This window comes from Nipponia nippon, unplaced genomic scaffold (genome assembly GCF_047370975.1).
Source record: "Nipponia nippon isolate SJK-2023a ecotype South Korea unplaced genomic scaffold, ASM4737097v1 scaffold_4, whole genome shotgun sequence".
NCBI lineage: Eukaryota > Metazoa > Chordata > Aves > Pelecaniformes > Threskiornithidae > Nipponia > Nipponia nippon.
Window position 1 is genome coordinate 36,087,107 of NW_028262358.1, and position 27,617 is coordinate 36,114,723.

The 27,617-nt window shown below is 36.7% G+C and overlaps 1 protein-coding gene across 7 annotated transcripts in view; it reads right to left on the reverse strand.

Moving 5' to 3' along the window:
* BIRC6 (baculoviral IAP repeat containing 6) overlaps window positions 1-27,617 on the reverse strand; it is a 188,946-nt gene that overhangs the window by 126,338 nt on the left and 34,991 nt on the right. For all 7 annotated transcript variants that reach the window (XM_087777214.1, XM_087777212.1, XM_087777211.1 and 4 more), the window contains 12 exons: window positions 23,160-23,309; window positions 18,298-18,523; window positions 13,693-13,853; window positions 10,683-10,814; window positions 9,299-9,430; window positions 8,820-8,998; window positions 8,091-8,221; window positions 7,050-7,211; window positions 6,809-6,940; window positions 6,439-6,536; window positions 5,072-5,219; window positions 877-1,010 (listed from right to left, as the gene is read on the reverse strand). In XM_087777214.1, coding sequence (XP_087633340.1) covers window positions 877-1,010; window positions 5,072-5,219; window positions 6,439-6,536; window positions 6,809-6,940; window positions 7,050-7,211; window positions 8,091-8,221; window positions 8,820-8,998; window positions 9,299-9,430; window positions 10,683-10,814; window positions 13,693-13,853; window positions 18,298-18,523; window positions 23,160-23,309 — 1,785 coding nt within the window. The remainder of the gene's footprint in view (window positions 1-876; window positions 1,011-5,071; window positions 5,220-6,438; window positions 6,537-6,808; window positions 6,941-7,049; window positions 7,212-8,090; window positions 8,222-8,819; window positions 8,999-9,298; window positions 9,431-10,682; window positions 10,815-13,692; window positions 13,854-18,297; window positions 18,524-23,159; window positions 23,310-27,617) is intronic.

Below are 27,617 nucleotides of genomic sequence, written 5' to 3' on the forward strand. Positions count from 1 at the left end.
CAAATGTGACAGCAGAAGCACCATGTAACCTTCTTAATTCCAGAAATAAATTATATATGGATGGTCTATTCTTTCTACACTGTGAGAAAATTAGGTTGCAAAAATACATTGAAGTTACTGGAAAGGAAGAGAAAGAAAATAACAAATCAACTAAGATCATACACAAAATTAGTATAAAAACTAGACTATTATTCAATATACTAACAAATGAGAGGGATGGGAAGGAGATGGACAAGAGCATACAGGAAAAGGAAAGGAGTCACTATGACTGATGAATACGCTTGCCATGAAAAGAATTTCCTGACAGGTAAAAATTGTCTCATTCTTAGGACATTCCATGGCCTAAAGATTCACTTACGAACTAACCTGAGACGATAGGTACAAATATGCTTTTAAGGTATTTTAATGCCTCTGAAACAGAAAAAAATATTTCATTAAATCTGTAATATTTAAGTAGAAGAGTGCCATATGGCAGCTTCCCAACTTCAGAAAAATCCATTTAGCTTTCTCTGCCTATGAGATGGTTGCTAGTCTAAATGAATAATATATCTCAAGGAAGCTGCTGAATAGAAGTGACAGATGCTTCCTAGATGACTCTGACCCAGGGAATGATAGCAGCCTTTCTGTTTAATCTCTAGCCTTTTCTTAGATCTTCTACAGGATAGGAAAAGAAAGATAAGAAAGCAGCTTTTTTTCTTGTCCTAAGGGCTACAGGAAATGTAAGAGATCTCATGAAGCAAGAGAGTATCTTGAACTTCACTACGTACAGCTATAAAACAGATGGAAAGTATAAAACCACATCTTCACCAAAGGAAAACAGTATAATAGAGAGAATTACCAATTCTTCCACAATAGATTACTGTTAAACGTACGTACCTGATAGAACATCAGACAAATCAATTTCATCTGACTGGACTCCAATGCTGCTGTTGTATACATTTTTACAAGAAGAGCCACTTATTTCCAAATCAAATAGAACTGGATCAAAAGGTGAACTATATAATCCATATCTGCAAATGGAATAAGACAAACAGCACTATTCAAACAATAAGAATTTACAGAAAATTATTTACAGAAAAAGGCCAAGTATTTCATCATCAGGATTTATTATATTCCAAACTATTCTTTTAATTCAATTGGCGTATCTTAGAAATTACCATTTACTTATATTTCATTAAAATCATTTATGAGGCGACCTTTTCAAACAGCTTATGATACTAAATAAGTAACTCTCTGTTGCTAAATAGTTTTGAAGATGTAATACTGTCCTGGAAACATGACACATAATGACACTCAGACAAGGAAACTAGAACTACAAGCCTTTGACAGTTAACCATAGCCACACGCATGCCTGCATGTGGCAAATCAGACATTTATCTGAAGTCAATAAAAACACAGTACTGTTTTCCAAAACAGCAAAAGAAATTCCACCTCAGCTTGTTCTTCCAGCTGAAGCATGAAGAAAAAAGGAAATGCTGCTAGGGATACCAATCGACACTCGCAAGTACTTTAAATATCTCAACAGAAGAAAATCTCATTACTCCTACTCTGGCAGTACTTTAGGGGAAAAAAATAATACAACCACTCAGGTAACAAGGTGTTCCCAAATCAATTAGGGTTTTGTAAGCCAAGAAAAAGGACAATCCAAAGTAATAACAAAATCAGTGTTGGTTTTTTTGTGTACCAATACCTACTACCAGCAACTGACAAGAGGAGGAAAAAAAATGGAAATCAGGCCAAATTATTAAGCCGGAGTAGAAAGAAAGAATGCATCTGTGTAGGTACAAAAGTGAGGAACATATAACGCTTCATACTTTGACTGACCAGAGCCAGAACAACTATGCAGTATTTCCATGAACACGCCAGCAGTGACAGGAGGTTCCTCCACCCCCTTCTCCCTCTGCTTCTGAGCAGCTTCTCAGCTGAAAGCCCCCACCAGGTAACGCTGAGGAGGCTGGAGTGTTTAAATGTCTTTTTTGATCAAGTAGTCACAAAAGGATAAATGTCTACAGGAATACTACAACACCAGCGACAAGGTAGAACAGGTTCTAGACTTCTCTGAATGTTAAAATGCTTCCATGTTGGCGGGGCTCAGTGCTTTTTGCCACACAATACTAAGACTGTAACTAGTCACAAAATGATGTTATACAGAAGGGCAATAATTGCTACTGATCTTAAAACAAACAAACAAACAAACAAACAGGAAAGAAAATCTGAGAATTACAGATCAACCCATTTAACATACATTCCCCAACCAAGTTACTTACAAGCACCTACAAGGTAGCAAATTTAAGATGACAACTTAATACTAAGAACAATATGTATTAGATGAATTTAGGTGGATCTCTACAAGCATGTACTACACAGAAGCAGTGCACACTGCACATCTAGCAATACTGACATGTTTGCTGCATGCCCTTTTTTCATAAGCAGAGCAAGACAACATGCTACTGGGAAGTGGTTACTAAAACACAGGAAAATGCTCAGACAAAATTCAGCAGAGTACCTTCACAGCCTGTTTTAGACGTCGGATTTACAAACTCGATAAATTAGGTCAGCTCAACATTTACACTGTTTACTTGGACGACTTAAGTATCACCCTATTCATCTATGCAGTAACGAATATAAACTATGTGAAATACCTCTTCTGCTTCACTCACCAGAGATCTCAACTGGAATAATGTTTACAATTTTGTGTACTACAATTCGAGGAAGGTGAGCACCAAAGAAAACAGCTCAAGGAAATGCTTTAAGAATGACTACAGATCTGGAGAATACAATCAAGATACAAACATCCTCTAGACATCCAAAATTTGTTAAGAATTAAATAATCTGCTCTTTATCGCCAAGGTGGACAGGACACAAACATTAAAAGGCTTTAGCTGCAGCAGAAGAGATTTCAGATTAGATGTGGGCAGAAGGAGACAGTTCAAGTGTTAATCATAAGAATAATTAAGCCATGTAATAGCTTACAATATTTAGAATAATTAAATTCCACCACTACTTTAATCAAGTGCTTCCAAGAACGGGCTGGGGAAATTTGTCAGATTTGCTAGAGACAAACCAACCTGCTTTGGTGTAGGACAGCCCAAAATACTGTCTGAAATCCCTTTTTTGTTGTTCTCTGAACTGCCAGTCATGTAACACACCCATCTGTCCTTATCCTTGCAAGTTTTGCTTGCTTTATTGCAGCACATGATAGTAAAATGAGTACTACTCTGCCTTAAGACAACATGAATGTGCAGATCCTTTAAGTAGACATCTGCTTTCATTTGATTACCAAATGTTAAGCTATTGTACCTAGGAATAATGAAAAAGAAGAAAAAACAATACTAGAAACTCTGAAACACAAATGCACACAAATACAATAAAATACAACTCAGGGAGAGGGAAGGAAAAAAGAGTAAAGCAATGGCTGCCTACTAATTTCTGTTTTTTCTTAAAAAATATATATTAATACTTATCTTCTACATTAAAAAAAAAGAGAAATGAGGCATTCCCTTGATCTGTAGACATATAAAGGAAAGGCCAGTAAATTCTGTCTAAATTAGTAAACCAAGTCAAGAAGTAGTCAGTCCTTGCTAGAAAGAGAGCTATAGTAATCAAGTATGGGATTACACAGATGTGTCTGCTGCTATTCTTATCTTAACTGTGGGGATACTAAGTTAAAAGAGAAAGCAAATTTAGTTCCAAGAAGAAAATCAGTAAAACACCAGCTAGAAACATTCAGAAAACCTAAGCCTGAAGGATGCCAAGAACAGGGGCTCACTTCAGAATACCTCCCTTGAGATGCAGACAGCTTGTGTTCACCACTAAGCGACCTGAAATATCACGTGCTGAACTCAAAAGTGGGCAACCAGAAAGGAAAAACACCCATGTATTTCAGATATGCTGTTTAAAGGAGGTACTTGGAAACAATCTAAATGAAGGAACGAGTCAGTTCCTACAGAAAGGTGCCATTCTCATGCCAAGTGGAATTTTCATGTTTTTCTCCTCCATTTGGTTTCTAAGAAAATTCAACATGAAGACACAAAACCTTTTATTTTTCCAGTTCACTCTGTGTATTTTTCAAATTCTCCCTTATGCAGTCACCATTTCTATTGCTGGGATAAGTCTTCTAATCAACTGCAAGGATTACAGATGGTGAAATAAAATAACAACTGAGAAGAGGAATGTAGTAGAGAGCATGATAAGGATCCAAATATAACACCTGAGAACAAGTTTTTATCAAGTATTTTGGGATTATAGCCCTTTAAAAAAAAAAAAAAAAAAAAAAAAAAAGAGAACCGAACATCCCCCTTCTCCTCCAAACTTAGCTTACTAAATTTTCAATTTGATCAGAAGATTCTGAACTAACCTCTACCAAACCTCTTCTACTTTGATCTTGCTTGACTTGGAGGAAAACTGTTGCCCACAAATCACAATTGAAAGAGCTGTCTAACAGCAGCATAATATGGCTTTGGAAACTGCTACAAAACTGAACCACCAGAGATTTCCTTCAGGTATCACATAAATCCAAAGTTAAATGGCCAATCAGTTCAATATGTAAAAGATGCACAGTCTGAAATTACATTGATATATAATTTATAAGAACCTGCATTCCCAGTAAATTACTCCCGGTCTCTATACTTAGAATCTGGCCTTCAGTAGCAATGCATTAAATGTATGCTCAGGTTACAGAGAGACTACAATTTTGCGTAGCATTATGCAGAACTGAAACTATTCAGTATATTTGATTCCCTCCTATACTCAAAATAGGACATGCTTTGTTAATCTTTACAATAAAAATCATAAATACTAACTTAAGGATTGCACAGACTTCAAACATTACATACACATTTGCTGACTTAAAGTGCACTGTAAACTGCAAGACAGCAATTAAATTCACCTTTAACTTTGCACAAGTCAAAAGTATTTTCCAGACTTGTATCAAATTAATCCTTGCTCAAACAAATACGGCAAAATGCATCTTTTTTTAAACAGCCAACCTTTTTCAGAACACCAGAGGATGGCATTAGACAGTTTGCATGTCTGTTTTCATTAAGTTTACAACAACCACGTTTCTTAGTACCTTGTTTGAAGTAATGCTTCCATAGGTGTTAGGCGATCCTGCAACTGTCGGGACACAGCAGTTAGCAATGATGCACAAGCTGTACTACATCCTGCCAAATCTTCATCCTTTACATAATTCAGCAATACAAAATACCAATACACAGATCCTGCATAAAAAAAAAAAAAATTGCAGGTGAAATGATGTGAATTTTCCCCTCAGAAAGTATACTTTGAAGCATAATCAATAGAAGGGATAAATGAAGTATCTAATGGTTACTGAATACAGGCTAGGAAGCATTCTCCCCCTCCTCTTTTTTTGAGAGACTTCAATTTAGAATCATTCTGTAATCATTGGTTTCCACAAGTACTTCAAATTCTCTTATCAACTAATTCATAATTGAAGAAAAGGTTCCCAAGAGGCACATGCTTCTTTCATTGCTTCTGCCCACCGCTTCTACTAAGCGCAACAATCAAAATGCTCTTGATGAGCTAAGGTGCTAGACTAGGGGTTTCAATCCCTTCAGAGCCAAGCCTTACTCTAGATTTGACTCTTCCTCTCCTCTTATCCTCTGTTTTCAGCAGCTGTCTCCTTATTCTGTATTTGCTAGAGGCACTGTTTCCTTACAGATCAGTTCTGGGAACACAGTGCAGTGGTTCTGTACGGAAACACAAACCTTGGCTTCCTCCTCCTCCTCCTCCCCCTGTGCATTCCATACCCTCAACAGCAGCATGTTAAATGCTTCTACCTGGGTGGTAGCATAACAAGCTTTTTGGACTGCAAACTAACTTTCCTGCAAGACCCCTTGGTGATGCCAAGCTAGATGCAATTCAACAAAGTCATACTGTGAAAAACACAAAGTGGGTCTTGCCACCCCAAATACGAGGCCCTGGCACTCAAAAGGCTTCAACAAGGTGCTAAGATACAATTACTCTGCAATGTAGATGAGAAAGGAATTTAATTTAGTTAAAAATTTCCTTTTGGTGCAGAAGTAACAGAAGTGGATTGCTAGCTGGACATCATTTGGATAGCCAGGCTCCCCGGAATAAATCTAATTTTCAGAAATAACAGACAATCCTGACTCTCACTTACGTCAACAGAATCTGTTGGTTGCTGAACACCTTTGAAAATTCTTGCAAAACTTACTTAAGCTCTCCCAAAAATGTCAGTGTCTTAGCACTCTGTTTTAAGCAAGCCAATTTACTTAAAATTTCATCATCTACAAATGCATACTTCATACTTGGATACCACCTGATCAGACCACTCCAAGAAGCAGTTTGTACTAACTGAACAATTACCTAATTCTTATTTCACAAGAGAGTCCAACAAAACATGCCAAACAACAAATGTACTGTGTATTTTTATGACAATAAACATCGTATACATACCACCTGTTGCAGCAGCAGGCAAAAGAGGCATATTGTCAAGTAAAGCTTTTAGAAGAACTGATCCAAACCCCTGCTGACTCGGGTCACACCTGCCATTGCTACAAAGAAACACATCAACACTTTAACATTTAATGAAGCAAGAACGAAACACAAAATCTCCTCCAGAAGATGAAGTTGAAAGACTGATATTCTTTGCAGTCATACCCTAATACATTTTAGCCTCAACAGAAGATCTTCCAGATCTTGTTGCTTTATAAATTCCATGTTAAACAATAAGAAACATGTATATACAATTCAGACTGCATGCAAAACCCCCAAATATATATAAAATACAAATATATAAAAATAAATATAAATAATTAGCACTGACCTGATGCATAGTGCAAGAAATCGTGCACATTTGTGAGCTATGCTCCGCCCAGCTTCAAAGAAGCAAACACGGATTATATCAGAGACACATTTACGTGTTTTAGAAAGCAAGCTGTCATTTCCTTCCTTTGAGCTGTAAAAACAAATTGCATACTTTAGCAAATCACATAAAACTTTATTTTTTTTAACAGAGCTGATACTGAGAAATAGCCATGCTAATTTAAACACAGTTTCTCTCTCACCTGCCAGGTCCATTTGAATACACTCCAGCCAGCCAACAAAGTGTATCTAGTACAAGACTCTGAGTATGTTCTGTAGTCAGACCATCATCTGTCTTCTTGCAAAGAGTGGTGAGCAGCTTCTCATGGAACTCTGAAAACTGTAACATGGCACACCGTTGAACTCTAAGGAGGAGGGGAGGGAAATAAAAGACAGAATTATCCAATATGGCCATTCTCCCACTAAAGTGTCCCTCCAACTTTGTATCCTGTCTTAGGAAAGGCGGAAAAAAGATGCCTAGATGAGAGTAAAACTAGTACAACAAGCATATATGATACTTTCCATGCACACATTCCCAATCTTCCCATTTTCTGCTCACAGAACTTCCTAGGTTCCTGTATATTTAGTAACCTTCAGAGAATTCTTTTTTTTCCTATTAACTTGTCCAGTAACTTCTAAACCTAAACAAACTTTCATCATCTACAACACTCTCTGGCAACCATTTGCACCTACCTCTTTGCAGCCTCTTTGACCTCTTTAAGCCCATTACAGCCAGTGCCACCACTGTGGGGTGGCAGTTGATAATACAAACTAAATACTGTATTATTCGTATTTAGGCCTGTAGTACCAACCCATAGAGACTTTAACCATTTTTTTGAGTAACAATTTGTTAGTTAAATTTGATTCTAAACTTTTTGACAAATAATATACTCTCTGCTGTAAGAAACAAGACAACATGTGGAAATACAAAGGAAAGATGCTTCCTTTAAAAAAATTCTGTCCAAGTAATTTATCTAATTTACCAAGAAAACTTATTTACATTTGCCTTTTCAAGTCAGGCAAATAATCACTCAACATAGAATTTCATGCATGATGTTAGTCTACCACAACTTGCACAGCACAGTGCCCTCGAACTCACAATTTAAAGGATTTTCCATATAAAATATGTTTATGAAATGACAACTTGAAACAGTGGTTTGACCCGAGCTATTTTGAGAACTAAGTATTTTATGACAAGTGTAACTAAAGCTAGTATTTTTTAGAATTATAAAACACGTACTAACCTTTCCTTTGAAATGGAAGTTTTTTTAAATCTTCGAATTGTTACAGAGACTTCTTGAAGTAAGTCACAGCCTCTCAGGTTGTCTGATTTTCTTGAAGAATTAGTGGCTTCAATTTTGCTAGATGGCTTTTCCTGATTTTTTGGGGGGGAAGAGAAAAATCATAAATCATGTTGTTTTTGACTGCTTCATTTTTATACCTTGTTCAGTGAAATGCATACAAGTACAGTAAAATCTCTCACTCACTTTGAGCATTGTACTAAACCAGACTACTTTTATTCACTAATTGCTTTAATACAGAACATTAAATTTAACAATGTTGTGTAATTTATTATGTTCTAACCATTCTAGTAATGTCCACAAGATGTACATTGTATCATCCAATCTTACAACTACAACAATCAAGAGTAAAACACACACACACACACAAAAATCTTCCTAAGAGGATGAGGTGTATCAGCTACTGAAAACACTCATGGAAACAAAAATTTCAAAAAAAAAGTGCGCAGAATGGGAAAGTGGCAGAACAGATTTTTTCAACTAAATCTGCACAGAAGAAACAACTTCGAGATGTTGAACTCTGATTCTTGAAAATGTTAACACAGTGTCAACTCTTAAAAAAGTAATTTTTAATGGATCTTAATTCTCCTAACAGCTGTTTAATTTTCAGATTACATAAATCATACCAGTTCTACAACTTTAACACAGGTGTCTTTCTTGGCTATTCGTTACCTTGCCTGCTGCAACTTTTGCCAACAATGAAGCAAGGGAATGGCCCTTGTTAGTCTGAGGTTTTAGAGACGGTATTCTAACAACCGGTCTAATGCCGCCATTGCAGATTTCTTCCGTTCCTCTGTCATTCACTGCTTTAACATGAATTAAAAATGAGCGGTACTTGCCACCAGCCATGCCTAAAAGTGGGAAAAAAAAAAGGAGGGGGGAGCCGGGGGCGGGGGGGGGGGGAGAATTTGCTTAGTTTACTCAGGCAAGTTGTAAACACATTTCACCTTCACAGATATAATGTATGAGCAGAGCTCAACTATATTAATTACAGTACTTTAGGATCAGTTTGAAAAGGTAACTCACTATTGTGTTAATACAGCAAAATCTGTCAATGTGAAAATGAACACAAACCAAACTCTGGCTACAGAAGTATGAGATGCACTTTAGTCACGCATACTTCATGTGAAGAACATAATAAACTGGTTTACCTTTAACAAGCTTTGGACTTGTTAGTGTCAACATTCCAGCATGTCCTGATAGATCAAGTCCAGTAGCCAGCCATACTGGACCACAAAGTATATCTTCCTTGTGTTCCTCCAGAAATGGACACAATCTAAGACCTTAAAAAACATGAGTAATATGGACCTGAATTACTCATAATTGTCACAAAATCTGATCATTTGCATGGGTTAAAAATACACTATGTCAAATTCTGATCACTAAATACATATAAACTCTACATCGAAAACCTAAAAATTGCTTGAGGTTCACTTTAAGCCATTTTCCAGTGAAATCAATAAAGGTAAATGACAGTTTTCAAAGCGTTTTCAGTTGTATTATATGGATAATATGTACGTTGACTGGCTCTGAGCCACAAAATACACAACTGAAAATGATGAACCAATATATTTTGACCCACAGCTCTCACTGGGTCTTTTCTGAAGCAGGACAGAACTGTTTAAGGAAAAAAAAGAAAAAAAACCAACAAACCCACAAAACAGACTAATTTGTTTCTCCTGTGGTATATTGAAATTATTGAACTTATCATTCACTCATCTTCTGCTTCTTTCTCAGCATGAAAAACCTACTTCCAGCACTTTTTCTTTTATCATCCCTTTGATCTCTTCCCCCCCGACTTTGCAACACCCTTCTTGGAGTCATAGAATCATAGAATGGTTTGGGTTGGAAGGGACCTTTAAAGTCATGCTCTAGCTAGATAAGCCTGATCACATGAAAGAAAAGAAGGTGTAAAGTCAGACTGTTGAAAGGACCAAGAAAAAGAATCTTAGTCCATTCCAACTATTAGTTTTTAGTCTGTAGCTCTCCTCATTTGGATCCAATCTGACTGCCTCTCAGAGTCTCTCTAACAGATTTTGTGGAAGAGTATTGGTTAACAAAAAAGGTTCTAAAAACAGGCACAGCAAGTCTGATATAGCTGAAAATGAACATGACTAGTTATGAATTCTTTACCAGCTGTTTATTTTTCTTGGTTTACAGCAGCAGTCTCTACAAAAGCCAGGTATGTAAAAGCTAGCTAAGGAAAGAAAGTAAAATACTGCTGGAACAGGGTAAGAGTTTAAGTTAGAAAGGTGCTATATCAGTCTACTTTATTTCTAAATTCAAATAAACACTAATCTGCTTTTAAGCACCAAAACTCTCCAGTACTTTTTTTTGGTTTGGTGTGTTTGTGTTAAACTTTCAACTCATACAGTAAAGAGACCAGTGAGAGAGACAACATTGAACAGGGCTGAGAAATCAGTCTATTTGAAATGGCTGAGAAATTTTTGCAGAGAAATTCCAGTGTATCATTAAAAAAAAGAAAAAAGCAAGCTCATATTTAAAACAAGGTATAACAAGATAAATAAAACTTACATTGCGGTTCTTCTACATCCATATACTGCATTTCTTCATTGAATTCAACCAGTCCCGGTTTTCCATTTCTCTCCACTTCAATATTATGAGCTGGAGATAAAGGAAATGTGATCTGTCTATCTACTGCTGCTTCTGGAAACGAAAATATTGGCAAGATTTCATAAACATTGCTTAAGGCTCACAGGAAACAGAAGCAGTAGTTTTCATAGCAAATTTATCAGCTTTCTGCCCAAAACACTTTTTGTAATATAGGCATGTTTTTCATATTAGGGTTGCAAGTAAACTTGCAGCAAATAGTTAAAAAAATATTTCTTTGCATGACCTGTAAACAGCCTGCTTTACTTTAACACTGACCAAATTATTTTCTTCTAATAATCAACTGCAGATTACTCCTAAGTAATTAAATTCCAGTATTGAAAGCCTGATAGTTTAAACTGAAAATAACTGGATTGCTCCTGCTGAACATCAGACATTATTTTGGTAACACTTAAGTACAGCTCTTTTTTTAATTAAATGGTTCTCATGAATCATAGATGAAGAGGACATGCAAGCAAATGAACAAGAAGCATATACAGTCAATGAACTGCCAGATTAAAAATATTAGTTCCAAACCAGAAGAGCTATGCCTCTGGCCTTCCCGTTATTACACACGACACATTTAACTGTTTCCAGGGTTCCTGTTGTACAAACCACGACTGAATAAGCTCTCCCCTACAGATCTTCCTTAGGTCTCATTATCTTAAAATTTCAGTTCCTTTCTCATCCTATGGAGGGAAAGAAGGGAAGGCTGGGGGGGGATTTAACTGAATTTCAGTCTGAAGATTTTATACCTTTTTAAGAGCCACCAAATAATCCTGAATATTACTTTTCCCTGGGATTAGGACATTTTGGTTAATATCCAGCACATATATAAATTATCTAGGTTTGCCTTCCCTTATACTGAAATCATTAACGTTCTACTACTTCACTCAGTAGTGTGTAGAAAAAAAGGCAAATGTCATTAAGGTCCTTTTCCCAAATCCAAGAAATTGAAAAGGGGTAGGAAGCAACTGCAATGCAATAACACTTGAGAGGATGTTGGTTAGTTGAAGCTCCTCAATGCTACTGAATCCACAAGAAAAAAAGACCTTGCCAAGGTTGCCTTGCAGGAGCTCTCGCATCCCCCAGCCCTTTCCAGACTGCCTGTGTATACCCTGGCCCTCCACTCCATGCTTTCTCCACTCTATCCATAACAGAAAAAAGCAAATTCCACTACACTGCGTGAAAGGCAGTGAAATGTCACTTTCTTGAAGAGCTCTGTCATGTCTTATGTTTGGTATGCTGTACTGTAAAGCATTCACAAAAAGCTCTGGCAGTTTATTTCACAGCCAAATCAAATGGCTTCAAAGAATTACCAACTCATGGAACTGTTTGCTCAGCAATATTTAAAACTGAAACACTAAGGAAAAGAGTTTAGCATTTCTTCTACTGTTTTGTTTCACAGGTGAAGATTTTCAGATTAATTCTGACATCCAGATCTGCAAATGGACTGAATTCTAAAATTCATGCTGAAAACAAAGCAGGTTCCATTCAGAAGAGCAACATGGACTATCTGTCCTGTTTTTTGATTTGATAGAACAAAATTCTGCTACATGTTAAATTAAGGTTTTACTTCAAGAATTAAACAAAGGAAGAACTTGCAAGAACATCTGTTGACTGCTGTCCTACAGACACAGCCAGCACTTCTGCTAAAACTGTTAAACCATCTTGTATCTTGAAAGAACACACTTTTCTGCAAGAATATTACTATGCTAGAATATTTTACTCTTGGATAACCACCAGTTTATAGGATTTATAGTTTTTACAGGATAGCATCTCCAACGCACTTTTTCTCTTGATAAACTGGGGGATGCTACCGAGTGATAAGTTATATGAAAGCATGTCAATGATCAGTGGTATGCCTGTATTTCTTTTTACAATTTACAGCTCTGTTACCCTTGTTTAACTGGGGTGCTCTTACTTAGCATTTACAAAAACAGAAAAGAAAAAAACCCAAGCTTTTAAAATCATGCTTGCTGTTCTCCCCAACACATTTTATATCCAGCAGCCAATTTAATAATATTCGACAGCAAGATTTCTCTGAAATACCAAGTTCCTAGAAGCTTTTCAAGAAGAAGGGGCCGGATAGAGATAACCACTTAATGCCTCAATAAAAGGAAGCACTGCATGTAATACCTTCCATCCCTAGCAGACAGGGCAGCAGGACATGCAATGAACACTCTCACCACAGAAAATCCCAATGGAGGCACAAACTCTTCCACATCAAAGAAGTGACTTTTCAATTTATGCTACCCCCTCACAGGTTCCCTGAGAGCTAGTAAGATGCAGAGTCCAGCTAGGGGTCTTCCCAAGGCAAGAGCATTCATAACTTTGGTCTACCCTGTCAAAGCTGCAAGGAACAAAAGGTGAAATCAAACTGCAGCTTTCACGCAGCTTAGTTAATGAGCCACATGATGAGAGAATTCACAAGGAAGGCGGGTTTTACCTACTGTCATCAAAAAACGCCTTGCTATTTTCTCTTATGCATCCAAGAGGCACTGGCAAATAATTTCTGTCTGTGACTTGGAATAATTTATTATAATTTTTTTAAATATCTCAAGAACTTAAAAGAGCACCATTTGTTTCATCAGTCAATCTCTAGGATGATTTACAACTGACAACGTATTCTTTTTAACGACTGTAGGATTCAAGCAGTACAGAATAATAATTCAGTTCAACCATTTTGAACTATGCACTTTTATTTGTATAAAATTCAGGATTTTGAAACTGTTTACCCAGTTTGCTTCCCCAATTTACATTCAAACATGATAAGTGAAAACAGACCATGATGCTGAGAAATAGCATAAAATGGAAATAAGTAAAACCAAACTATTTACGCAATTTCAAGCAATTCTTCTAATATACATCACAGAGAATAATGAGCTCGAGAAAAGAAATAATATTCTGAAAGATATCTTAAGTTCTTTCTTACCATTGACTTTCCCTAAGCCTGGAGCTTTATTTTTCAGTAAAGTCACTTGAATCTGGGGAATGTTTGTGATGTTTGAATTCAAAACAAATTTGAAGTCCACATGTCCAACCATACAGGCTTTTGGCAGAACCAGTTCAAAGACATGCTCATCCCAGCTGTTGCTGTCAGGAAAAAAAGACGACAATGACCCAGTGTTAAGAGAAAATGCAGATCAAGTAGGCAGCATTACCCAGTGCATTCTCCATCTATGCACACTTTCTTCAACAAGAAGAAACTCTTATTTTGCATTAGTTGACATCCACATGAATTTCTGAAGGAAAAGTCTTTCAAGCTGAAGCTAACCACATTCATTTTGTGAAGAACACATTAAGTCAATTGATAAGAGAGGGAGAATCAATGTTAAGATAAAAGCAACAGTGAAAAGATTTCCTATTACCTTCATTACAGTACTGTTTCCATGTTACTATAAATACCAGTTACTCATTTCTAGAAAAAAAAAGAATAAGGGGGGAAAAAAAAAATCACTAAAAAAGGATCTAGCAATCAGTGAAGTGTATGAAAGCATGATAGTAACTACCTTGCAATCTCTTAAGTTGGCCTTCTCCACTGGTAAGTTAAACAATGTCACCCTCCAGTGGTACAACAGCCACATCCAGGAGACTCAAAATACTAGTTTCAAATTATTTCTTAAGTACATTTGATAATTTACAGGATGAGAAGTGCTTTTTACCAGGTGCACACTCAGAAGCTTGCACTGTGCAAAATGGGTGCAGCTTTCTTTTGAATGAGTCATACTTTCCTTTTGAAGCCAACTTTGGTTTACACCACAAGTGTAAACTTGAGATAATAAGTACCCCTCAATGATCAGTTCCATAGCTTGATACTAAGGTTTACAAAAAATAGTTCAACCCGAAGAGCAATTCAAATAAAACTAAAATCATGCGTCAATTGTCACATTTGTACACATTTTTAAAATAACTGCACTTCCTGATCTTCTCAATTTATCAATAAATAATTTTTTAAAGTGTAGTAACTTTGATAGCCTGTGATTATTTAATTGTATAACTCAGAACACTAAGAAACTGTGTATACTGTTATAAATATTGGTTAGATGTTTTTCTAACATCTAAATTACAAAAAGGTTATTTAAATGAAATAATATGCTACACCTCAAGTATTGTGCAGAAAACCATTTTAAAATAGATTAAGGATTGGTACTAATGTATTTAATTCTTTGCATGTTTTACAGTAATATGCCTGAAGGCCATATCTCCTTCAGGCAAGTACAATACACTTATAATGGATTCCAGGTATGCGTAATGAAACGGCACGCCAACTTTCCAGAACAAGCAACATAGAAAAGCAGTGATTTTGGGAGGAAGGATGGACAGAAGTGAAAGATGGATAGAAGAGAGCTTGCTGTTATGATTTAAGAAGGACACTGAAGAATTTTCAGCTACCTGTACAAATAACTCAGGGAAATAAAGTATAATGAAAATCTATCCTACAACTCCAGGGGAAAACAACTCTGTTAGCAAATGTAACACTGAAAACTTAGAATCCCTCATGCCTTTCCTCTGGCTTGGAGAATACGTAGCCCAGTGCAAAACAGGGAGAAGTCTGGGAGTGGTTTTTTATATTTGAGTATTCCTATAGGTGACAAGCAAAGCATGGACTGAATAAGACATTCAAAGGAGCAAGCCTTCTGAAAGACTAAGTAATATTTTGCTCATCCGGGTTAAGTTAAGATCTGGTACAAAAACCAGAAATGGAAAATAAACCAGTTTGTCTGCAGTACTCTTTTGTAGTCTGTATGTTGCATACGCCGCATACTGCCGTACCAAATTACACCTGTTATTTGTCTACTCCAGAAATCTATTTTTGACAGAATTCAGCAGCAGATGCCCCAAAGGAAGTTTTAAGTGTCTCTCAATAGGCATGTATGGAATAATGATCCTCCATGAAGGTCTCCCATTAATCCAACAGTGAAGAGATCTTCTTATACCTGTGGCAATGAACTTCACAATCTAATTCTGTGATGAGTGACAAACGCCCCTTTAAACAGTTTTTTAATTTCCCATAGCTCTGTTTAAGTGCATCCTCTTTATTAGTGTGTAAAGTTTCAAAGAAGCAAAAAAATTGATTTACTTCCTTATTATTTTCTCAATATTTTAGCATATCCATCCTAAATATCATTTTTCTCTGATAATCTAATGCAAGTTCTTTTAGCAGCTTTTCTCGCCTTTGAAACCCTTCTAAATATATAGCATCTTTTTAAAGAAGAATACACAATCAAGACTGTGTTCTAAATGCAAATATACCACCATTCTCACAAGTACAAAATATTTTCCAACACACTTCTTCATTCCTTTTCTAGAACACTTCATCAATGTTTTGATCTTCTACTACAACAGAACTTTGAGCTGCAGATGCATTTCCAGAGTTTAAACACTGGAAAGCACATCAGTACCTAGTTCTTCCTTCTTTCACATATTTTCAAATAGAATCATAGAATCATTAAGGTTGGAAAAGACCTCCGAGATCATCTTATGTCTGTTTCCTACATAAATTTGAGAAAAAGCCAGGAAACTCAGATGTCACTGTTTTATCAAAGCACATTAGGAATTCATGTACTTTTTTTAAAAGGGTTAACCCAGTTCAATATTTCAGTTAAATTACCACTGAAGGGGAAATACTGATATTTAGATAATTCACAAGGTAAACCAGACTTTGTTGTTTCTGTTCTCTTTGTTACACAGCCTTTTTAAAATAACAAGGCAGGACTGAAAGAGCATGAGTGTCATATAATGCCATTCCCTAAAATACAGGATTATCTCCTTCTATCTGTTTGAGAAACAAAAGAATTGCCATATCAAATTGCATTACTCATCCATCTAACCTTGTAATCCCACATCTTGACAGGAATCAGTACAAGACACTCAAAGAGGAGATAAAAGGAACCTCAAATTAAGGACCAATAAAATAATCCAGAAATCAAAAAGTTTCTTCCCAGATAACTTTTAATTGAGAGCTAACATTGCTCTCAATCTTAAGATTGTATATTCTACCCTATGAACAAAGGGACTGTAATTTAATCATTTTCATCTGAGTCATTTAGCAGCTGTCAAAGATTTCCAGTACTAAATCAAAACTTTTAACTTCGCCTCTTTACGTTCCTGTTTTACTTTGCAGCAGGCATAATTCTCTTCTTCTAATAAAACATTATTCATAAGCTAATATTCCACCTATCACCTTCCAATTAACACCTATTACCTTCACTGTTTGCTTCCTTGTATCTCCATATCGGTAGCTTTTTACTTTTCAGCTGTTGCTGGACATGCTGCATAATCAATAGTTTTAACTGGAAGTTATTTTGCTATGAACCACCTCCTTGCCACTTGTTACATACAGAATATTTTACTTAGACAAAGCAAAACCACAAGATAAATAAAGGTTTTAAAGCCTATAACGCACTGCAAGTTTTTAACTGTAGCTTATGAACATTTAACTAAAGCAAGTTCAGCTCATGTTAGGTGTCAGCCCTGGAAATGCCTAAAACTATTACCTTCCAGATCTGTTTTCCCACTGGGAATGCTTCATTATCACATGCTAGCTTCCACTTATTTATACAACAAGCTTTCTTTCCCCACATATGATCTCTAGCTTCCCTAGCATCCTTTGGCTATTTCATTGTTTCCACTGTATGGGTATTTAGATTCTACATTACTATTCAAATCTTACACATCAGTGGGACAGATGTGAGACAGCCTGACCCAAAAGATCTTGTAGTGCCTTATTATGCACGTCCCTTAATAAAACACACAACACAATTTATATCTATATTTTGTTTCTCCAAGAATTTTTCAGAAAAACTACGCAAAGCTACTTCAGGCAGGTTTTAAGCAACTCTTCAAGGAGACTGCAACACTGCTGTTCTAGTCTTTAGGATCCCAGAGGAATTCCAAGTTCTCATGCCATGTATAAAAAACTATGAAGTACTACACATACCGTGTCAGTGCAGTTCATTTCAGTGAAAACATTGCCTAAATTTTAGCACAACTAGGGCTCTATACTGGCTTAAGGAAATGTCTCGCATATAAAGATTTAACTTGACATTAACAGACATAAATCCAGATTCTATCTTCACGTTTTAAAATAAATTACAATACCATTTTGTTTAGGACCACTAATTAGTCATACTGGCACCTGCAGCTTGCATTTTCTGATTAAAAAATGTACTAAGAATGTGCGTATGCATAAGAAGGGTGAATCAGACTTTTATAGAAACAATTAAGAATATCTGTAATTCTGGCGAACGTTCTTGTCTAATTACGGAATGAAATGGCAACATTTGGCAAACAAAAATACACAAATTCAAAACTTGACTTTTCGATTTGTTTCAAGGTCCACCAAAACAACTCTGGCTATCTCAAAGACCTATTATGCAAACTACCAAATAAGGATTATTATCTTTGAAAGTACACATCCTTAAACTTGCACACTACTTAAAAACAATTTACTTGCACGAAATTTGTCATTATACCAGCTATATGAACTAGTTAAGCAATACACACATGATTCTTTTTGCACTGTGACCCTGCCTACCTGTCTGTCTGTAGCTTCCAAGTTCGAGTATGCTGAGCTGCATCCCCATGGTGCTGCTGGTGCAAATGCTGAGGATGCCGCCTTTGCTGCTGCTCTTGCTGGACTTCTACCCAGCAGGGAGGGACAGTGGCTGAAAATCGTGGTGTCAAGGTCTCAAAACGGGTCAGTTCCACCAGGGATGTCAGTGTTTCAAGGGAGAATGGCTGGTCTACCAAAAGATCAACTCCTGAATAAATACAGAACATACATTAATTACTACACAGATATTTTTTCCAGAACATCCTGTAAACAGTTTGAAATATATCCAAACTGCTATAGGTAAAATTAACTACATGTTACACGAAGTTTCTAAAAAGAACAAAACAAACAAAACACAACCAAAAAACCACAAACAAAAAAACCCAAACACAAGCAACCAAACAACCCTAGCCTTGAAGCCAGTATCCTTTGAAGACAGCTCATTTGCAATAAATTTTCTAAGTACTGAGAGCTCTGAGCATGCTGCCTGGGATTCAACCAGAAGCATCAGGAAAAAGTAATTAGCCAGCTATACTTTGATGATGTAAAGCTGATTAAAACTTTTTTTTAATACCTCTATTGACTCAGATAAAAAAAAAAAAAAAAAGAAATTGAAGTTTTATATTTCATGAAAACGGACATATGGAATTACTATGCAATTGTAACATTTTTTTCACTGTTTAAATCATTACTTTGCACCTGCTTATCAATATAGACTTGTTTTATGGTGAATTACTAGAATGTTTTGGAAGGCTCCCAACTTAGCTTAAAAGAGGAGTAAGGGAAAAACAAACATGCTTTATGTAATGCACTTAAAAGACACTGGGCCTAGACAAGTATTTGGTCTTCTTGTCTTCATATTCAAGCCTTGTCCTGAGGAAACAAGGATAATAATTGAAGAAGTACTGAAAATTAAAATATCCCAGGGAGACAAACACATAAAGAAACATTACAAAGGAATTCTAAAAATAATCAGGTTTCCTCAGACAAAAAAAATAAATAAAATTGAAAACTTGAGGGAAAGTAAGATATGCACAATTTCAATTTTCTTACATTTCTAGCATTTTCTTTTGAGAATGCATTGTGGAGAAAATCTTTACTTGTAGAGAAATTACGGTTTTCAAAAGGAGGAAGTTTGCTACCTGACTACTACTGTCACCACCCCAGGGGGAAAAAAAAAATAAAAATTAAATGCACCAACACAAATACCATCCCCCTAGTGAAGTCTGAACCTAGAGACTATCTTGCAAAACAAGCCAGGCTGAAACCAGAATAATAACAAGATTACATCCTCCACCTTGAGAGTAGAAAGACACATGCAATTCTTCCCCAAAAGTGGAGAAGCTCAAGGTGAGACACCCAGAGTCAGGCAAAAAATTCACTCTCATCGCAACAACCGTGATTTCTACTTTTCAATCTTGGAGGCAGGAAAATGCTGAAGAGATTAAAAATTAAAAATGCTTTAGAAATTTAATTTCAATAGTACAGCAAACACCTTCATTTTTTTTTACTGCCAAATGTGAACCTCATCAGCTAGATGACATTGCAATGAGAAGCGAGATCATAGCTCAAACTGTGCAACAATTCTGTCTTTGAGTAGACTGGATTTTTTTCTGCTTCATTCTCCCTCCCCCTCCAACAGAAACAATTACAAATTCAGAGTATTCAGAGCAACCACATGTAATGTGGTATCAACCCCTAAAATTGAAAAATGAAGGACTTAACTTTCCAGTGCTGTCAAGCATACTTGGCTTCTTTTGCAAAGTTACATGATTTTTGTTACATTGTAATAGTGAGTTATGACAAGCTTAAGTTCTAATAGCAAACTTGAAAAAAGGTTTTAAACTGGTCAGGAAAACTAATATTCTTTTTCAATTTGCTTCTAAAAAAAGCATCATTTTAGATCACTTCACCACAAAAAACCCTCTGCTCCTTAAAAGGGAATAATAATTTTAACCTAATCTAAGATTTACAGCTCGTTAAGGTTAACTTATTTCCTTCTAAAACAATACAATTTAAAATGTATCCAAGTTTTAAAAGCAGGCTAGAAAATAAAATTTAAGAAATGCGTTCCAGAGTGCCAACAACAGAGAAAAATAAACACACAAACAAAGCCCACAATATATATGAACAATATAGGGACAAAAGCTTGTGCTTGTGAACGAGAGATGTAGATCAAGACTTTGCTCAGTCATATCTGCCTAGGAGCTCATTTCCCCAAACAGAAAGCTTTCTGCTGAGCTAGGTCTCTGTCTGAAAAGCATGCCAAGACAAAAGTGGAAGAAAACGTTTTTTTCTGCTGTTTAGTACTTTGATTAAAAGAGAAGCAACACTGCTGTTATGAATGTTAGGGGCAATGTCTGATCATGATCCACACACATGCTGACAGCTTCATTACTTAGAAAATGTTTGCACAGCCCTAGCAATCATTTACACGTTACATACTAAGGATCCAGTATTATTGACTTTAGTATCCTTAACCCAGATAGTTCAGACTAAGAGCTCTGCAACCACCATTTGGTTTCAACTCTTCCCCCCAGCCCCCTCATTTCAGCACTGGCTTCATATGATTATAAGTTTCTCTCACAGCTTTTAATGGCTCAGTTTGATGCCACAGCAAAACAGTACTCAATTTATCTTATCATTACTGTGTATCCAACAACTCATTGGAAACCACTACAGATCAAGATCAAGCAATACTACACTCTGAATTATATGACTACTTAAAGGAGGACCTATAGCTTGTGGACAACCTACAGCTACTTTGAAGTCTATACATAAGTAAATCCCTTTGTTGTTCCAATAAGCCATATTCAAGCCTATACTGAATGCTGGATGGGGAGGGGAAGACGACAAAAACAATAAAAAAATATTTTCCCATTACAGTACTGGCAGAATTTAAACAGTAATGATCATCAATTTGATTCATCAGGTTAGTCAAAGTTACCATCTGATTGGAAGTCACTTAAATCTGCTGATCAGCTATTGTACAGGGAATGCATCTATTGAAGCACATCTATGTCCTGGATATTCATACTCTCTTTATTGGTTTATTTGCCATTAGCAAAAGAAGAAAGGTGCAGAAGAAAGCCACAGACTTCTTTCCCTCATGTATGTACAATGGTTTATTAGCTAGCAGTTTTCAAACTTCAGGAATGGCTCCTTTGGTGAAAAAGAGGAGGAGCAGGAGAAATTCAGTCCTCAAAGCAGAGAAGACAACAACTGCTGTACTGCTGCTTACAGATAATCTTATGACAAAAAGCATCTTTTCCTTCCCTCTTGTGGAGTAAAATCGGAGGTCATACAAACACAGCACAACACAAAGTGTTACAAGGCTGGCAGCAAGCAGGGGTTTGGGGAGAAAGACAGCAAGTAGCGTGTTGACAACAAAGATGCCATGATCCAAAATGCTCCCTGTACTGTTACTCAGTCCTCTCCCAGCTTTTTTTGTCCTCTGCAGCTGCAGGCGAAGACACCCCTCATTACACACAGGCACACACAAAATTAACATCACTTCTCTGAAATAGTCATAGCTACATGAATGGTTTATTTCCATTGTATCATTGCTTTATCTTCATGCTTTATATTATCTATTCTTCTATTTTATATTCTAGGTCATCTATTCCCAGTGTATCCCTATTTCTGTCCCAACAGACGTGACCAAAACCTCCAAACTACAACCCAGCTAAAATAATTATGCTTCCTGTCTCTAGCTTCAACAATTGCAGGTTAAAGCAAAATGAAAAACATAATAGTTTTACAGCTCTCTCATAAACAATTCCCTTTAAAACTCAAAGCAAGACTATATATATATACACACTTCAAAAACCTCAGCATGACTCAAATCTACCTCAGGCTTAACTAGCAAAATTAGATTTGTTGTTAAGTTTCAGTAGCAAGTTATCTACACTAAAGCATCTTTGATGAGGGCTGAGAAAAGATCGAGAGGCCCACAGAGGTGCTCCCATAACCTGCATACTCACTGTTCTCCCTTACAAGCAGGAGGAACCACTCACATCTTTCCCCTTCTACCTAACTACAAAAGGAACAACCCTCTTGCCCAACTCCATATTTTACCTAAGTGGGCCAGGATACTACAAAAGGCAGCAGACTGGTGGCAGGACTGGTATAAGAGAACTGTAGTAAATATAAGACCTAAATATGATGTTTAGGGTAAAAATAGAATTTGGACAATTAGAAACAATTATTTCTTGCTGTCCAATGGCAGACAACCTTTCCAGGAAGGAAACTAGTAGGAAATGACAGCAGAATTTGGGCATAGCTCAACCCAGACAAACTGCTAAAAACAAAAATCCAAGAGTTCACAGTGTAAGCTTAATCTATCAACAACAACTGCACTGCTTGAAGTATAGAGAGCATCAATTTCACTGTGCGCAACAATACCTGTTGAATACATGTTTTGTACAGTTTTATTAAGTAGAGCTGTACAGCTTCTGCATGAAACTTTTAAGTCAGTTTTACATAATGAACATATGATTTTCATTCCAAATAAAGAGCTCAAGCCTATTTAAACTATGAGGGAAGCTCAGTGTCTGCACAATTACCTGTTTTTCCCTGTCTGCCACACTTAAAATAACATGTAGAGATTGGAAAAACAATTAGTTATACAAAAGGTGGTTTTTTTTAAAATCTGGAACTGCTAAAGTGTTATGCTTGTAGAATAACCAGTGATAGTCACACAGTAACGACAGAACTTCAATTTCAGACAGCAAAAAAGTATAAAGCAGCATGCTATTAAATAACTCGAAATCATCTTAATATGCAACTTCCAAAAATTACAAAAGCATTTTTACTTACGATACATTTAAACATGTGCAATTTACCTGTAATGCCTGGACTAGAAGGGTTAGATAAGGGCTTGGTGCCTTCTGATGACTGTTCTACACTTTTGGAAAGGGATCCATCTACAAGTATATCAGCTTCATCTATGTCATCGCAGGTCCCTCCAATCTGAAGGAAATGAAGTTCTCCGCCTAAAACCATCACAGACAACAAAAGAAGCAAGTTTAGACAGGCATATAGCTACACTCAACTCACAAGACAGGCTTGCTTTTGAAGTGCTACACAATTACGACAGTAATTATGCAGGACCTGAAACCAGTATGATTATACAGGAATACTCATTTCATTTTACTACTACAATTTTTTTTCAGGGGAAAATGCAAAACAGAACTACAAAAATACTGACTCCAGCTGTGAACGGCATCAAATGAAAAAAAAAATATTAGGGGGGACGGGGGTTAAAAGGTAATTAACTAAGGAAATCTCAATAGAAACACAAAATCATAACCATTATGACACTTTCCATAATCCAAATCATGCTTTAAACAGAAAACATTACATCATGTCAAGTGAAGGCCTACACTACCTCATTTCTACAGGTTGCATAAATTTCCTTTTAAAGTTCAATATTTGAGAATTGAAAAATCACTTCCCCACTGAACTCCCCTAACTAAAGGGCTCTTCACATTATTTCAAGCCTGGAATTACAACATTGATCAGGTCAACAGTCAAAACAGCAAGTCCAAAATTTTCAATGGACACAATGTTTTGATGGAAGCTTGAAATCACTCGAAGAAGTTGCCCATTACTCACCACTACAGATATACATAGACAAATTCTGTCATTTACAGAGAAGTCATCAAGAAGGAATGCTCAATTTTACATAAGGTTGAGGGGAGGGGAAGGGCTGTTAACAGTTTCAGAAGTTACAAAAATCCTGATCAGTAGGATTTAAATACAGAGGAAAATCCTATGGTAGGCCTTCCATAAGTTTTTCTGAAAATTGATTACAGACTGTCCTTCAGCACCTAACTAATGTTACGACAAATGCTGTTATGCAAATTATCCAGGTAATCTGAAACAAACAAACTTGAGATAATATACGTAATAAAAACCCAAGATAAAAGCATAATCAGCAGGTACATGTTCTGCACGGTGAGGGGTGAGGGGTGAGGGGAGCAGAACAGAAAGTGACAGAGAGGCAGAGCAAGGCAGAGAGCAAGCATGTGAGAGGCACAGGGAGAACCGGTACAGGCTTTTTTCTGGATCTCAATAAGAAAGGCCAGACAATAAATGGCTTAATAAAACAGCTGTTTTAACAAGACAGAATAAAAAGAGGAAAATAATAGCTCAAATGACCAAAAAGGAAGAACCTGTCCATGGACAGGATATGTGCAGTGTGCTGTGGGAAAATCCACCCAGGGTCTGGGTGATGCTGCATGGAAGCAGGGCTCCCAGCATATGAAGGGACGTGAGATTTTCTCACTATCTATATTTCTCTTCCTATTCTATCTTATTAAAACACCTATTTCATTAAGCCATTTGCTGGTGGAGCCTTTCTTATTGAGATCCAGTAAGAAGCCTGCACTGCCACTCTTTCAGCCGCAACCCACCCACCCCTGCTGCAGAACAGTACATCCCAAGTAGATATCAAGAGTGGAGGGGAAAAAAAAATAGTTGTAGCAAATAACACTTACAATGAGTTTCCTTGAAATTAAACAGCTCACAAATGAGCAATTTTCCTCAAACAAAGAGAATTAAGGACACATTAGAAAACACAGACCTTGACAGTTTCATTTGGTAATAAGCCAAACCTCAGTTTGTCTCCCGTTCTGTTTGCTGCTCAAAGATCAATGATCAGAACGATCTCAACGATCAAAACCAGATAATCTCCTATCCTGGAAATAAAGTACACCCTCACCTCATGCAATGAAAGTTCAACATACTGACTTGCGCCACCTGCCAGTTTTACAGCTCACAGCAGGAGAAACGCTGAAGAACTTGAAAAACTCGTGGGTTTTTCTGAAGGAAAGTTATGCCAAGGTCTTACTTATTCTGTGGATGGTTGGGTACAGTTTGGTTTTAAAGCAACAAAACCTTGGTTCTCAAACCAAGTTTCTGAGCTTCTGTCACTAATTAACAGCAGTAAAAAACATCATTACCATTTTATCCGTACTACAAGAGGGAGTCACAATCCCTGCATTCCTGAAAGACTCCAGCACTTTCTCAAGCAAAATTCTGTGCTAAACTTGAGATATCTCACTTCCTCATATTTGTTTTTAAAAAGCTTTTGTAAAGAAGTTTAGAATGAACTTCAGTTACACAGTATGAACCTATAAAATTATTAGTGCTTATGCACGCTTTCCAAAACCTTTCTGGTGGCTTTGCTTCTGTATCACAAAGGAGGCGTTTGCTCTCATAGAGCATTCAAAGATGACCTGATGATGCATGCTTCGTTATTTGTTTCAAAAATACCATGGTTCCTACAGTCAAGTGCCAGGAAAAAAAGCTGTGCAAAAATCAATGCCACCTTTTTTTTTTTTTTTTTTTTTTTTTTTATTGGGGTTGCTACTGGCTCATGGTATGTATTACTAGGCTGAAACAGTGACTCATCTGGTGTCTTCTAATTCTAGCCAGGTAGCAAATGTCACAAGCAGTAGTTTATCTGAAGACTTTGCTGCTTGCATCACTTTGACGGAGGCAATAAATGCTTCTGTTGCACTACCAAGAAGATATGAAAGCTGACACTGACTTACTCAGTGATCACAAAGGAGAATAATTGGAAACCAGCATCATTATACATCCTGAAAATAACAGGTAACACATTCAAAACATTGTTAATTTAATTCTGAATTGTATTTAAAAATCTGTAATTTGCTTGGACTCAAGAACCTGGTGGGTTATACAAACAGAAGATAAGAATCATAAATCCATCCAAATAAATCCCAAGCTTCCTTCTGGCAAAACAGTTATCGGTTCCAGGAAAGCAGCATTGGCACAAGTCAGAGAACATGTCAGAGACTAGGCCACTGCAGTCAAAGACAAATCTGGTGAAATGTTCAGTATCCTGAATGTATCCTGCACTCCGGCAGGAGTCTGGAAGAGTGACACAATTGTCAATAGCAAATCACAACACAAGGACGCAGCTGAACAATACCTGAATAGTTAAAGGAATTAAGAAGACAAAACCATACCCCAGGAAACTATCCACTGAACAACTTAGAGTCCTCCTCGTCTCACCACCGGGCTGCAGAGAAAGGGTTAGCTCTAAACATACTAGTTCTGAACACTTGAAAAATGTCCTCCAGAAAGCTTCGCCAAAACCTCATTCCAACAGAATTTACACTATTCTTGGAGATTTCAGCTGTAAAATTCCATCCCGGCTTATGAAAAAATAGAATGCAATTGAATAGGGACGAGTGAAAGTTACTATGCCTAGCAAGAAATAATTAAACGCACTATTATGGGATGAAGAAAAATCAGCTAGCCAGCAGTTCTGTAAAAGAGGCTCTTGTGAGTCAGAAGATAAACCTGATTCAATTTCCTGCTCAAAAGTGCAAACATCCTACTATGTATACGCACACATGGTATGTACAGACTGCAGAGCTGCTAAGGAATTCTTCTGTTCCATTCAAAGACATCTGTAGGATTACTGTGCCTGGTTTTGGGTATCTCATCAAGAAACATGCGGACTAACTTGAGCAGGTCTTTTGGGAGGGGAGAGTAAGGTTTTGGGTTTTTTGGTTTTTTGGGTTTTGTTTTTTGTTTTTTTTTTTCCTTTCAAAGCCCCTGAGTAATGTTTGAAAGGACTGGAGATATTCAGCTTAAGAAAATAAATGGTTGGAGGAGGACAGTACCTAAATAAACTCTGTCTTCCCCTCCTTTTTTGAAGCAATCTCTTTGCCATGTTCATAAAGGAAAGTACAACAGTAACGACTCCAATCAGCAAAGATGATACAGGCTAAATGCTAGGGGAAAAAAAATCATCATCATCAAGGACAGCATGCAGTAGAAGAAATTTCATGAGTAGACTGTTAAATCTCCATATTGAAGATCTTCGAAAACAGGCTGATCAGTACTCTGGTTCTGAATGGGAATGTGTAATTGATCCCGACTTGAAGATGATCTCTTAGCATCACTTCCAACACTAATTCTGATGTGGAAAAAACTCAACCTCTCCCCAATCCTATTAGATCCCATTCCCTATGAAGGCAGAAAACTGAAAACACTAAATTGACTCCTGAACTTCAAATACACCAGTACGCAAGGCTGACAAAGCCTAATGACATGGAAGAGACAAATAAGATATCCAAACAAAAACAGAAAAAAGCTACAGAGAGTAATTAATACACTATGTACAACTCAAGAGCAAGAAATCTGTTATAACTGAAAGGTAAAAGATTTGGGGGAATCAATCCTCAAATGATTGAAAGGGCCATCCAGTTCTGCCAGGCTTGCCACAAGAAATATTAGCATAGACGACTCACTTTCGACATACC